This window comes from Mastigoproctus giganteus, chromosome 1 (genome assembly GCF_048544385.1).
Source record: "Mastigoproctus giganteus isolate SK-2022 chromosome 1, ASM4854438v1, whole genome shotgun sequence".
NCBI classification, from domain to species: Eukaryota; Metazoa; Arthropoda; class Arachnida; order Uropygi; family Thelyphonidae; genus Mastigoproctus; species Mastigoproctus giganteus.
This window is the reverse complement of record NC_143575.1, coordinates 154,373,609-154,387,795: the sequence shown is the minus strand read 5'-3', so window position 1 is coordinate 154,387,795 and position 14,187 is coordinate 154,373,609. Positions and strand designations below refer to the sequence as shown.

General features: G+C 37.4%; 1 protein-coding gene across 6 annotated transcripts in view; it reads left to right on the top strand.

Annotated features, from left to right (window-relative positions):
* The window catches only part of LOC150091205 (voltage-dependent calcium channel subunit alpha-2/delta-3-like), a 1,918,419-nt gene that overhangs the window by 1,152,174 nt on the left and 752,058 nt on the right, over nucleotides 1-14,187 (top strand). For all 6 annotated transcript variants that reach the window (XM_090374703.1, XM_090374689.1, XM_090374699.1 and 3 more), the window contains one exon: nucleotides 2,118-2,141. In XM_090374703.1, coding sequence (XP_090230829.1) covers nucleotides 2,118-2,141 — 24 coding nt within the window. The remainder of the gene's footprint in view (nucleotides 1-2,117; nucleotides 2,142-14,187) is intronic.

The following is a 14,187-nucleotide window of genomic DNA, read 5'->3' as shown; positions in this document are numbered from 1 at the left end:
TCTCTCTCTCTCTCTCTCTGGGTAATTCAGAAATTTTTTATGATTTTTACCCATGAGGAAAAAATTAGGAAGTACACAAACCTGAGACATTAGGTCAAGGAGATGTGGCATATGCAAGAAGTAATGACCATCCTGATCATTGTGTCAACCACCGGTGGTGCCAAAGACCCTGCATAGCAGCCTAGCAGTAATAGGTCTCCCAGAGAACACCAACAAGGAATTCCAGAAAGTCGCAGTCCTGGACCACCTGTAGGATAGTCAGAGAGTTCCTTGACCAACAGTAACACCAGACATTACAACGACCCTGTGTACTTGGTAGTAGTACCCATCATGGAGTGGAATCCCAAATCAGGGAGAAATATTATAGGAGCAACAATAATAATAATGACACTGCTTGGGCAAAAGATACTATCCCAGGTCTGGGAAATTCAGCTTGTGTTCCAGTGTTTCTCTTTTGTGTAGTCTTAGTCCTGGCAGCATTCTCCATCATTAGATTATTCATCAGTTTCTTCATATCTGTCTGAATTTGGTTAATTTCAAATGCAATTTTGCCAGAGCAATATGGCAAAATTACCAGAGCAATATGGTATAAAGAGCAAAGATATGATCTGCACATTTTTGTACTTTTCTTGGGATAGTTCATCCTGTAACCCAGGATCTTCCATGTCTTGTTCAGGTTCATCAAGTGGTGAAGATTTCTCTTCAGAGAGCTGTGCTGGATGCATCCTGAAGCTTGTAGGAGTGTCTTTTTTGACAGGTTTTGAAGTTGTCATTTCAGTAGGACAGTTTGTAGTGAAGCAGACTGAAGTCTTAAAAGATGCCCAAGATGTTTGGCCAAGCTGAAGAATGAAAAGAGGTCCTTGAATTTTAGCTGTTTTTGCTCAAAAGAAGATTATTCTGAGCGAGGTATCATTGATGTCAATAAGTCCGAAAGTCCAGCAGATGTAGTAAATGTAGGTGTAGCTTATAATTACAATTATAATAGATGTAGGTGTAGCTTATAAATACAATAGGAATTACAATGATAATTACAATAGTAGTTATGGGATTGGGGTCTACCAGCATCTCTTAGGAGACTGTGTACACCCTTCCATGTTACATTTTTTTCCTGGACAAAAACAGGGTCTTTCAAGATGATAATGTGGCTTGTCATTGGGACCACACCATGCATGAGTGGTTTGAGAATCACTGTGAAAATATCACCCATCTTGATTGGCCTCCATATTTGCCTGATCTCAATCCATTTGGGATGTTTTGAAATGGGAAGTGATGTGTATGGACATGTAACCATCATTTATGGAAAGCCTTGTAGGTAGCATGGCTGCACATCTCTACAGGCATTTTCAGACATCTAGTGGAGTCACCCAGGCAAATGACAGCTGTTAACTTTGCAAACAGTATTCCAGTATTGTATTAGGTAGGTGGTCATAATTCAGCAATCACTACATATAGAACAGTGGAATTGCTGTTTTGTCTCCTTACCACTCTTAGTGTCCAAAAAATATGAGTATTTTACATGGTTTTGGTTCTAAAATACATAGTTTAATTTTTAGGAATGTGTAAAGGATTTTGAGTACATCAGTATGATACATTATCAATTTTTATAGAAAGAAGGTGTACAATTTTCTATTCAAGGGAATGAGTAGGTGAGGTTTTTTTTTTTTTTTTTTTTTTTGGATAATGCTGTATAAGCTTGCTTTCTTATATGAGCATAAGATTATATCCCTATGGCTTCTGTTACTCTGCTTTCATTAGAATGACTTTCAAACATTGATATTTTTATATAGCTATATAATTGGCTTTCAAAATAAATTTATGTAATAAATATGAATAACTATAATATATATGTAATTATTCAGTGGCATGTGAATTTATTTAAAATGAAATGGAACATTTCCAGTATTTTATATAAATTCATATGCCATTTTATAGCATAATTTGAGTCATAAGGCTAGTAGCCACATCATTGAAAAAGGAATTATGACTTATACAGTTTTATATTTAGTAATGTCATATACATATAATTATAAATAAATAAATATTTTGGATGAAGTTTTTATTAAATGAATTCAATTTATTTTATGAAGAACAAATTTAAAATATATTGTGTTTTACAGGAATTTGATGAAACATTGCTCTCGGTAAGCCTATCATTTCTTTCTTCATTTATTAAATACATTTCTCCATTAAAAAAACACAAATGCTTGTGGTTTATAAGCATTTTATGCATCTGCATGTCCAGTTTAGTTGCAAAGTCCTCTGTACTTCAGAGTATAAAAAATTCATTTTATTAAAAGTTGACTGTTGACCAGGTGGTGTGCTTATTAATGATGCTGTCACCTGATTAGATTGATGCCACGAGATACTTAAACCCTCTGTGTGATATATGAATAAAAGTTTGTGGTTAGGAGACATCACTGAATAGCTTTACAACTTTTCCTGGATGTTATTCTAATTTACATTAAATTTACACTCTCATCAATGAAAGCACATATTCAATGTCCAGTCTATGCTGGCTAATAAATGTTGTATGTTTTCAGTATAATAAACTTAAGACAGCTGCTATAAACAAATTATAATTTTTGTGCAGTGTGCTCATAAAGTGACTGAATGAACTAATATTCAGATGGATCTCCTACTAACCCCCTCTAACAAAACTGATTAGTAAAGGAAAACAAAATGCGAAGTAATGCGGGGGGGGGGGGGGGGGGAACAGATGTTGAGGTGAAAGTGATGATCAATAACTCAGTCTTTGACCTCTTATGGGAGAAAAAGTGGATATAGGACGGTGTCCTATCCCCCCCCAGAAAAAAAATATCCAAGACAGAAGGTCAAGCCCTCCACACCTTGTAAGCTGTTTGATTGTGGCCAAATTCATATAGTAGAATTGCTGAGGATTCCCAGGGAATGTGATGACATTAAGCCCCTCCTTTACAGACAAGTTGGTGTGCTTTGATTTAAAGGGGACATATTTAGGGGAAAATGAGAATCTTAATGTATGAAAATGTGAGTCTGAAATGCAAAGAGAGAAAACGAGGGATGGACCTGCTCATTGGGGTATTTTCAAACCGTACCAAGTAATCCCTCTTATGACCAGAGGTAATTGTCATACACCAGTACCTGTATCACAATACCTATATGGCATATGACAATACCTATAGAGGCTATTGTCATATGCCAATTTGTAGAGTTCCTCCTGTCGATCTTTCTGTAGATTTGCCATGTGGGATTGATATCTTCCAGACAGACATTGATTATCTCATTCAGCAGCAACTGCTTTCTTCTTTTCTTTTATTAGGCAATCTGAATGGATTTAATACTCTCTGTGGTGCCCACGCTAATGCGAGGGACTGCATAATAGAGCATATGTGCAAACATAAACGTTGGAAATAACACTGTTTTTCACATGCCTATCCATACGTTTTCTGCCATTGATCTTTCTATCTGTTCTCTCTTCTCCCTTTGTTTACATTGGAAGTAAAAGACAATTCCTATGGGAGTGATCACTTCCATGTGATATCTGTCTTGACAGAGAAGGTCAACCATCAAGAATATCAGTGGAAGTTTGATAAGGCTGATTGAAACACCTTCAAAAACTGGCACACTTTGGACATCACAAGAGCCAGCTAGAAGCTTATCAGTAATGTAGTGCCATACATTACAGAAGTTATTGTCCATGAAGCAATAATTGTAATTCACAAAACATCTACACAACTTTCACCATTTCCAAAACCTTGATATGGCTGATTCGAGCCTGCAAATAAATGAAACACTTTGGACAACACAAGAGCCAGCAGCTAGGAGCCCATCAGTGCTGTAGTGGCATACATTATAGAAGTTATTGATCATGCAGCAGTACTTGTAATTACCAAAACATCCACACATTTCAAACATTTCCAAAACCTTGGTGGAACTCAGTGGGCACAATAGCAAGGAAGGTTCAAAAACACAGTGGGGGGATATTCTGACACTATCCCACCAAAAAAAATTTAATATCCTTTAAACATGTACATGCCAGAACCAATCATATCCACCATCAGGGCCAAAGAAAACTTTGGATCTGCTTTGCATCATGCATACTACATTTGAGCTACATCATACCCATGATGCTAGCTCAAATGTAGTCTAGATTAAGATCCAAAAAATGAAAGGAAAATATTCACTGTGCCCTTCAGTGATTGTAGAGCACAATGGAAGTCCAACTGCAATTGTAAATATTCTAGTGAAAACATTTCAAAAAATCTTTACAATAACATCATTCTCACAAGAGTTCCTGTCACCAAAAGAGGAAAGCATTAAACCATTTCTTCAAAAGGGCTTGAACCATACAAGACTTTTACAAGAAAAACTATATGAGCAGAGTGAAGGGCACAGTGAATATTTTCCTTTCATTTTTTGGATCTTAATATAGACTACTTTTGAGCTAGCATCATGGGTATGATGCTAGCTCAAATGTAGTATGCATAATGTCATTCTCCCATGAGCAAGTGCTGTGGGTACATTAGCATTAGCTTTAGTAAAGGCATATAATGCAAGAAAGCAAGCTTATACAGCATCAGCCAAAAAAAAAAAAAAAAAAAAAACCCTTCTCATTTCACCCATCCACTCACTCCAAATGTTTGTCTAGTTCTGCCTTGAATCTATTTAAGCTATCAATTTCTACAACAGATGGAAGTTTGTTCCAGCAATCAACCACCCACTGGCTAAAACCAAACTTATGCATATCTATCCTACAACTGTCTTTCCTCAATTTGAATTTATACCCTTTCAGGCAATTATTCTGAGCAAGAGGAAGAATCCCATCAGCATTGAGCATTCTCAAACCATTCAAGGCCTTATACAGATTGAGGCTGATTGATACTGATTGAGGCCTTATACAGGCCTCAATCAGATCACCTTGCAGGTGCCTAGTCTCCGTACGCTGTAATTTGCAAAACTTAAGCCTTTCTTCGTAAGAGCAACCCATTGTTCCATTCACTAATCTTGTTGCCCTTCTCTGTACTCGTTCCAGCAGCTCTATATCCTTCTTAAAATCAGGCCTCCAGACCTGTCTGTATACAGTACCCAAGGTGTGGCCTGACCCCATTGCCTTACACAAGGGGATAATCACCTCCTTATCCCTGCTAGAAAAATTCCTGTTTATCATTGACAAGACACCATGACCTACTACTCTTGCAGACCGCCTGCACTGCTAGGAAAACTTCATATCTGACTGCACAATTCACCCCAGGTCCTTTTCGTTCTCTACCACTGTCAGTGTAGTACCACACTGTTGATATGTTACTCTGGGGTTACTGCTTCCCATATTCAGTACTTTACATTTGTCAATGTAAAGTACTGAATATGGGAAACCTCTCAGCCTTCTACTCAACTTTTCTAGATCCTGTCGCAGCAGCAGCATACTAACTTTACTGTCATTAACAACCCTGCCCGACCATCGTATTGTCTGAAAACTTATAATAATTGTATTATAATAATAAACTTTTTATTATTTTGCCAAACTGATGAATCAGTTTGGCAAAAAAAAAAAAAAAAAAAAGCACAAGTAGATAGGAAAACACAAATCATATGCTTCCCTCCTCACACAGGCAAGTATCCAGATGACCATTGAATTTATTCAATGGTGAGTTTCCTACCATACCTTCTCTAACTCTTTCCTGGAAAGGGCAAGACCTATCCAGTTCCTTAGATATTGTTAATGCTTTGGGCAATACTTTTGCAAAAATCTCAGCAGCATCAACCTATTCTACGTCATTCCAATGAATTAAAAACACTACAGAAAAGCAGGCCATTAACTTTCAAACTGCCCGCCTTCTTCCGTATAACAAACCTCTGCAATACTCGTAACTTTTGCATGCCATTAGAACAGCCCACGATGGTACTGCCGGGCCAGATGGGATTTATTATGTCATGCTACAACATCTTGGTGACAAACTTTGCACCTGCTCCTGGTTTTTTTACAATCATATGTTTTTCCATCTTCTTGGCATCATTCTACTGTTTTGGCATTCCTAAAGCCAGGAAAGATCCAAATAACCTCCATAGCTCTAGACCGATATCTCTCTCAAGCTGCCTGAGCAAAATCCTAGAGGCTCCTCTGTAGCCAGGTGGGAAGGAGCAGCAGTGCGTAGCACATGCTTCTTGATTAGACCAGGGTTTGAGCCCATCACCACCAAATACGGAGGATGCGGAAAGGTCAAGGAATGACCACCTCATATCTAAGAGCAATATGGCCTTAGTTGCTAATGCTCCAAATAACAAACAAACATCAAAATCCTAGAAAAAATTGTCCATAGAAGACTTTTCTGGATCGAGTCAGAACATCTAATGAGCCATAGTCAATATGGCTTTCGTAAAAATAGGTCATGCTTAGATCTTATGGTCAAGGCTGAATTTGCCATTCGCTATGCCTTCGTTAAACACGAACCATCTAGTAATGGTTTCAATAGATATAGAGAAGGCTTTTGACACCACATGGTGGCATGGCATGGCATACTTAGTGATCTTTATTCTCTTGGTCTTTGGGGCAACCTTCCCATATTTGTTCAGAACTTTCTACACACTAGATTGTTTCAAGTAAGATACCAACATGCCCTCTCCGCAGCATTCATGCAGGAAGAAGGAGTTTCACCAGACAGCTTCCAAATACAGTTGAGACTTACCTTTATGCAGATGACCTTTCCATCTCCTGCCATTCCCAAAATATGAGATCTATTGAACAGCAGCTTCAGATATCACTTAATAAAATACAACAGTGGGCCAGCCTCAATGGCTATCGACTTTCTCTGCAGAAAATAGTTGCTGTCCATTTTTGTAGGCAATGCAAATTTCATCCAGATCCTGATCTTCAAATTTCTAATGTCTCCATCCCAGTCACTGATAACATCAGATTTCTAGGATTAATTCTTGACAACAAGTTAAATTTTATAGACCATATTAAAAATGTACATACGTCTTGCTAAAAATGTTAAACATACTCAGAGCTTTATCTGCCCAAACATGGGGTGCAGATCATATCTCTCTGCTTAGGCTATACAGGGCATTAATCAGATCCAGCCTTGATTATGGAGCTCCCATCTATGATTCTGCCACAATGAGTGCATTATGCTGGCTTGATCCCATTCAACATAGTGCTTTGAGGATTGCACTTGGTGCTTTCAAAACGTCGCCCACACAGTCTCTATATTAATGCTCGAGCCCCCACTAACGTTATGTAGGAAAACACTGTTATTAAAGTTTGCTGTCAAGATACCAAGTTGTGCCTCACATCCCATTCAGTCATACCTTTTCAACCTGAGGTGCGAGGTGATCTGATTGAGGTGTATAAAGCCTTGAATGGTTATTGCTCAGAATGCTCGCCTGAGAGGGTATAAATTCAATTTTAAGGAAAGACGGTTATAGGATAGACATACGGAAGTTTTCATTTAGCTAGCGGGTGGTTGATTGCTGGAACAAACTTCCATCTGTCATTGTAGAAGTTGATAGCTTAAATAGATTCAAGGCAGAACTTGACAAACATTTGGAGAGAGTGGATGGGTGAAATGAGGGTTTTTTTTTTTTTTTTTTTCCTGATGCTATATAAGCTTGCTTTCTTGCATCATGTGCCTTTACTAATGCTAACCCACCTTTAGAAAACCTCTACAGAAATAAATCTAGCATAGTAAAACCAGCTGGTCCTCGCCTTGAACTGTCGCAGGCTTGGAATGTCTCCATCCATTCTGTACAACAGATAGCAACTTACATTCAATGACCATGGGCTCATCCTCCTGTACCAACCTTTGACACTTACCTCTGTCAATGGGGAAACAATATTTTAAAAGCATCAAATGATAGACAACTTCATGCAGGTCACATTCAAAGATATATTGATTTTTCCCCAATTTATACAGATGGTTCTAAATCTAATGCAAATGTTGGAGCAGCGGCATTGTTTCCAAGTATCATTATTTCAGCAACTCTTCCATCTGAATTCAGTATCTTCTCAGCTGAATTATATGCAATCAAACTAGCCTTAGAAAATCTGTGTTCTGACTGTTCTTTAAAATCTGTTATTTACACTGATTCCTTCATTTCAATCATGGCACTATCTTATTCTTCAGATAAAGTCCAAAGTTCACCCTCTTCTAGATGAAATCAGAAGCTTATTGTTACAAATTGAAAAACACCATCAACTGGTCACCTTCTGTTGGATTCCAGCACATTCTGGTATTTTGTGCAATGAACTGGCTGAGGAAGGACAGTTGTAGGATAGATGTGTGTAAGTTTGCCTTTAGCCAGCGGGTGGTTGATTGCTGGAACAAAATTCCATTTGTCGTTGTAGAAGTTGATAGCTTAAATAGATTCAAGGCAGAAATAGACAAACATTTGGTGCGAGTGGATGATTGAAATGAGAAGAGTTTTTTTTTTTTTTTTTTTTAGCTGGTGCTATATAAGTTTCTTTTCTTGCATCATGTGCCTTTGCTAATGTTAATGTATAGTAGTTTGGGCAAATAGCATAAAATAAACTACATTATTAATTTCCCGTGGTATAAGAGTGGTATTAAATATAGTAATAATCTTAATGGAAAACAACCACGTAGCATCCTTCCCTAACTATGTTATGATCATGTTAATAACTCTGTCAGGTAAGGTATATATATTCAAGATTTTTGGAAGACACCAAAGTTTGGAATTCCAGGGGGAACACTATGATATGTGCAGATTGTCACCTTCCAATTGCAGAATAATTGTCCACAGTCCCATACATTTTAACAAAGTTGTCAGTGTTTAGCATGCCAAAGGGAAAGTAGATCACTACCCCTAAGCACCCAGTCAGCAAGGTCAGAGTTTGTCCCATACATTCTAATGGCAAATGGAGTTGGAGGGGGTAAACTTAGAGACTCCAATGTATCTAGAGGGTGCATGAACCGAGGCATTAATTGAATGTTCCCCTACACTACCAATTCAAGCAACCTCCGAAGTGCTAACCCAGTCCAAAGTCTCGCTGGAATAATGCTGCGATGACCAAAATCGTAATGGCTATTGTAATTCAATTATCATTTGCTATCTTAGCCAATGCCACAGATGTCAGTTGAGACTGACCCAGAGAAAATGGTGATAGATGCCAACGGTGATATTTCAGCAACCCAACCCTGAAAAAAGCCAAAAAATCTTACCACAGATGCCCCACAAGAAGAAAAACATGATAATAAAACTTGAAACACTTGCAACGTTGACAGTTCATAACATTATCCAAATAATTAGGAGCAATGTGTCACCACAGAAACATTGGGTGCCTCCGTAGCCAGGTGGACAGGAGCAGCAGTGCGTAGTACACGCTTCTTGATTAGACCGGGGTTCAAGCCCGTGACCACCAAATATGGAGAATGCGGAAAGGTCAGGGAATGACTACCGCATATCCCCAGAGCAATATGGCCTTAGTTGCTAATGCTCCTAAAAACCTAAATAACAACAGAAACATTCCAAAATTTTTACAAGAAATAAATAACGAAAACACTACTTTATTGAACTCTGGTTTCTGAGCCAATATTGATGTTCTGTATGACTTACCTCTAAATATGTACCAATATTACACTGCCCCAAATAGACATGTTTGCATAAAATGCAGCTCTTTGAGGCAGACTATAACAGAGAAAAGGGTGCCAAGCGTTTTTCGAGGTCAAGTGACATTCCTGCGACTTATGGAGTGCTCTTGATAAGTGAATAACGTTATTTTTAAGTTCCTGTCTTTCTCTGAACAGTTTCATTTAAAAACATTTCCATACTTGAAAACTACAAGTCAGAAAGCAGAAAGGAAATTCTTTTCCTTTTTCATATATTTTTAGTTGCACTGACCAACTAACACTTCAACCGCTTGGCCTCCTAGCAGCACTGCTCCCCATGGTGGGGCCGGAAACCTTGGCAGAAATGTTCTCCAGCCAAGGGTGAAAAGGTGCAAACATGGCAATCACAGACTATGTTTCTGCTACTCAAACTAGCAGAAAATTAAACGAAATGGGTTCGGGTACAGCTAAGTGACAAAAGACAGAGATACTCCTTCTAGTCACACTGCTGTTTTTAATTATTCATTCCAAGAACGAACAATCCATAGGAAGTTTGTCACCATTTTGAATCAAAAACACTCTCGAAAGCATAGCTAGTTTCCCTAAAACAGTCAGAAGACTAAAATCAGGAGATCTACTAGTAGAGATGACAAACCAAAAACAAGCTAGGTATCTAATGAAAGCAAAAACGTTGGGAGATATTCCAATAACAGTCACTCCTCATTCCACCCTGAATACCCCAAAATAATTACTGAATGTGACCTCCTCATGAATGGTTTCCAAAGATGAAATAACCCCTTGATCTTTCAGCTCTTCCAAGAAGAGCTGAAAGATCAGGGGTTATTCAAATCGAAAGAATAACAATTAAAAGAGATGGAGAAATTATCCTAACTAGGAATATAATTCTGACCTTCAACACTCCAAAACCACCAAAAACTGTAAAAGCTGAATACCTAAACTGCCCACTGAGACCATACATTCCAAACCCTGTCCGATGTTTTAAGATCAGAAGTATGGACACTCTCAGGCAGTATGCAGAAGTTTTGCTATCTGTGCAAAATGCGTGTCATGAGAACATACCCAACAAGACTGTACAGAACAAAATTCAAGATGTCCCAACTGCAGAGGAGAACATAATGCCTACTCGAAAGCATGGGAAGAGTGGAAGAGAGAAAAGAAAATACAGAAATATAAAGTGGAAAACAATGTAACATATCAAGAAACTAAAAGAAAAATACAACCACAAAGAACAAATATACCATCTTATGCACAAGTAACACAAACTTATAAAACAATAGAAACATAGACAGAATTAACGATACCACCCAAAAAATCCCTTTCAGATTGGGCGGGTTCACTGCTCATTGACCCAAAACCAAAAAGCAGAACAGGCAATAAACACACCCATTACGATACCACCAACTAGAGAAACCACCAAATCCACAAAACAAGATAGAACCACTGAAGTAAATGGGAATAAAATGGACAACATGGAAGTAGAAGAAAAGATTCAGATGGAAGAAACAATATTAGACATTTTTGCAGAAGAAGAAGAGATGGATACTGGAAAGCCATACTTCCCTGAAAAAGGAAGACAAAAAACAGAGAACCCTAAGACAACAATCTCAAGAAAACAAGGTGAAAATACTAACAGAACCAAATAATGAATACATTTTTACATTGGAACTGTAGAGGATTCTGCAGCAATTTTGAAGATATCCATGATCTCCTATCACAGTACAATCCGATTAGTCTATGTTTGTAAGAAACATATCTTGAACCTCAGAATAAAATAACACTAAAATATTCCAGTATATACAGAAAGGACTGGATTACCAACAGTGCAACACATGATGGAGTAGCAATCTTAGTAAATTCCAATATACCTACCCAACAGGCTCCCTTGCAGACTAATCTAGAGGTCATAGCAGTCGCATTGCGGTAAACTTTCATGTAACAGTCACCTCCATGTACCTACCACTAAACCAAGATGTAAGTTATGCAGAACTAGAAGACCTAATAGTTCAACTACCCCCTCATTTATGTATCATGGGAGATATGAATGGCCATCATCCTCTATGGGGAAATGTAAACATAGATAAAAGAAATCAAATTCTAGAAAAATTACTAGATAAGCTCAACATAACACTCTTAAATGACAGGACACCCACATATATATGTCTATCCACAGGAACTAGCACAGCAATAGATCTTTCTATATGCACTCCATCATTATACCCTCTACTGGAGTGGGCAGTTCACAATGATCCACTAGGTAGTGATCATTTTCTAGTAAAGATTACTTTAAGTGAACCCTTGTCAGCCGGAAAGAATTCCAAAGTGGAGATTAGATAAGGTAAACTTGGCAAGATATAAGCAGCTGGCCATATTAGAAGAGCAGCAAATCCAACAGGTTTCAATTGACTGCAGTGAAATATGTAACTGATAAACTCCTCCATATTGCAAAACTAACAATACCAAAAACTTCTTCAAAGTTTCCCCATACATCCAAAGCCGTCGTGGAATGATGAATGTACTGACAAAACGAGAGAAAATCAAGGCATGGAATAATTTCCGAAGATACCCTACCATATCTGATCTGATACAATTCAAAAAGGCAAGGGCAAATGTCAGATGCATTACTAAGATCAGTAAAAAAGAATCTTGGATTCATTTTGCATCTACAAAAACAGACAGCAGGAAAGTTTGGAACAAAATAAATAAAACAAACAACAAATACCAAAGAATTTCTCCTCCTTTTTATAAAATGGAATGGAAAAGATATAGCAAAGCCTGAAGACGTTCTTGGAAGAACGTTTGAAAAAAATATCAAGCAGTAGCTCCTATGAACCAGCTTTCCAAAAACATAAAGGCAATACAGAAACATATAAATTTAATTTCTCCAGTTAAAGTAACGAATCCTATAACCAACCTTTCATTCTCGGAGAACTTCATAAAGCCATTTCAGAGAATAGGCAAAGTGCAGCAGGCCCGGATGAAATAATATACGATGGTACAACAATTATATGAGAAATCATTGATATCATTACTCTTGTTGGATATACCTAGAAAATTCCTTTCTGAATCAATGGCGTCATGCAATAGTCTTAGCCTTCCCAAAACCAAATAAAGATCCCACGAATCCAAATCACACCCAATAGCCTTAACTAGCTGCCTTGGAAAAATACTTGAAAATATGGTAAATACATGACCAGTGTGGTTTTTAAAAACTCATTAACTTACTAAATACAGCTCAGTGTTTCAGAAAGAACAGGTCCACTTTAGACTTAATGATTAAAGCAGAAAACAACATAAGAAATGCTTTAATAAGAAGACAACATCTAGTAGTTATGTTTTGATATAGAGAAGGTGTATGCATGGAAATATGGAATACTTAGAGACATTTATAATTTTGGAATGAGAGTACATCTCCTAATATATATCCAAAATATTTTGCAACAACGAACTTTCCAAGTTAGGATATTAACCACACTATCACAGGTCTTTATACAAGAAGAAGGAGTGCCACAGGAGTGCTACCCTGTTTGCCATAAAAATCAACTCGATAGCTAAACAAATACCTAGAGAAATTTGAATCTTTGGTGTGGAGTGGCCTTCTTTTTTAAATGCATTTTTTTCTTGGAGAGATAATTGTGAAAAACTAAGTTGTTGAAGTTTATTCACTGTCACACAATTTACTTCATGGAGAAGCATGGAGGCCATGATCGAATCAAATTTCACAAAATCGTGTGTCTTAGAAATAATGTTTTACTTACACATCACCTCATAATATAACTTCAATTTACCAAGTTCAAGCTCAATTCACAATTAAGCTGTAATCACATAATTGTGCTGTTCAATGTTGAGTATTGACTTAACACTGATATTATTTAGTTACTTGATGGGAATTCAGGTGAATAACAAAAAATCAAACTGACATTGTGGCTGCACACCCATCATGGTCAATGATGAAATCTGCACTGCGTGCTTTACAGTGACTTTGATTTGTTTCACCCATAAAAAATGTATATTGGCAAGTTGCCAATATACTGGTTGCCAATGGCAACCAACTACCATATATTCACTGGAATGCAAAATGTGTCACTGCCTTGCGCACAGTGAGGCCTACAGTTAATTAAACTTCAAAGTTGGAAACAATTTTGTGTTTTTATTCATTTATTATTGAAATGATTACTGGAAATAGAGGATGCACATACTATATGTGGGTCCTGTTAATGAAAATATTCATTGCATTGCATTACATTGTTCTTCACAAAATTTCATATAACTCCATTCACTGTATATCTAGATTTAAATAGCTGGGGGTGCTGTAGTGCCACAGTGCCTATGGACGAGCTGCCCCTGGATATGAATGTCCTTTATTTGTGTTTGGTGCCTAATCCATGTGTTTCTCTTTTTATCTTTCAGTCTGATTTCTAATGTAATTCGTCCATTCTTCGGCCAATATACATGGAATGGAAGAGAAGCTGAAAACCACAGAAGTGTGGTTTTCAGCTTCTCTTCCATTTTTTTGGTGAGTGCCCATAAGTCATGGCGGGGAGTATATATTTTTCATTATTTTACGTTTCAGACAAATTGGGATATTGTTCCTCAGTATGTGACTATATTTCCTGAATGCTATCCA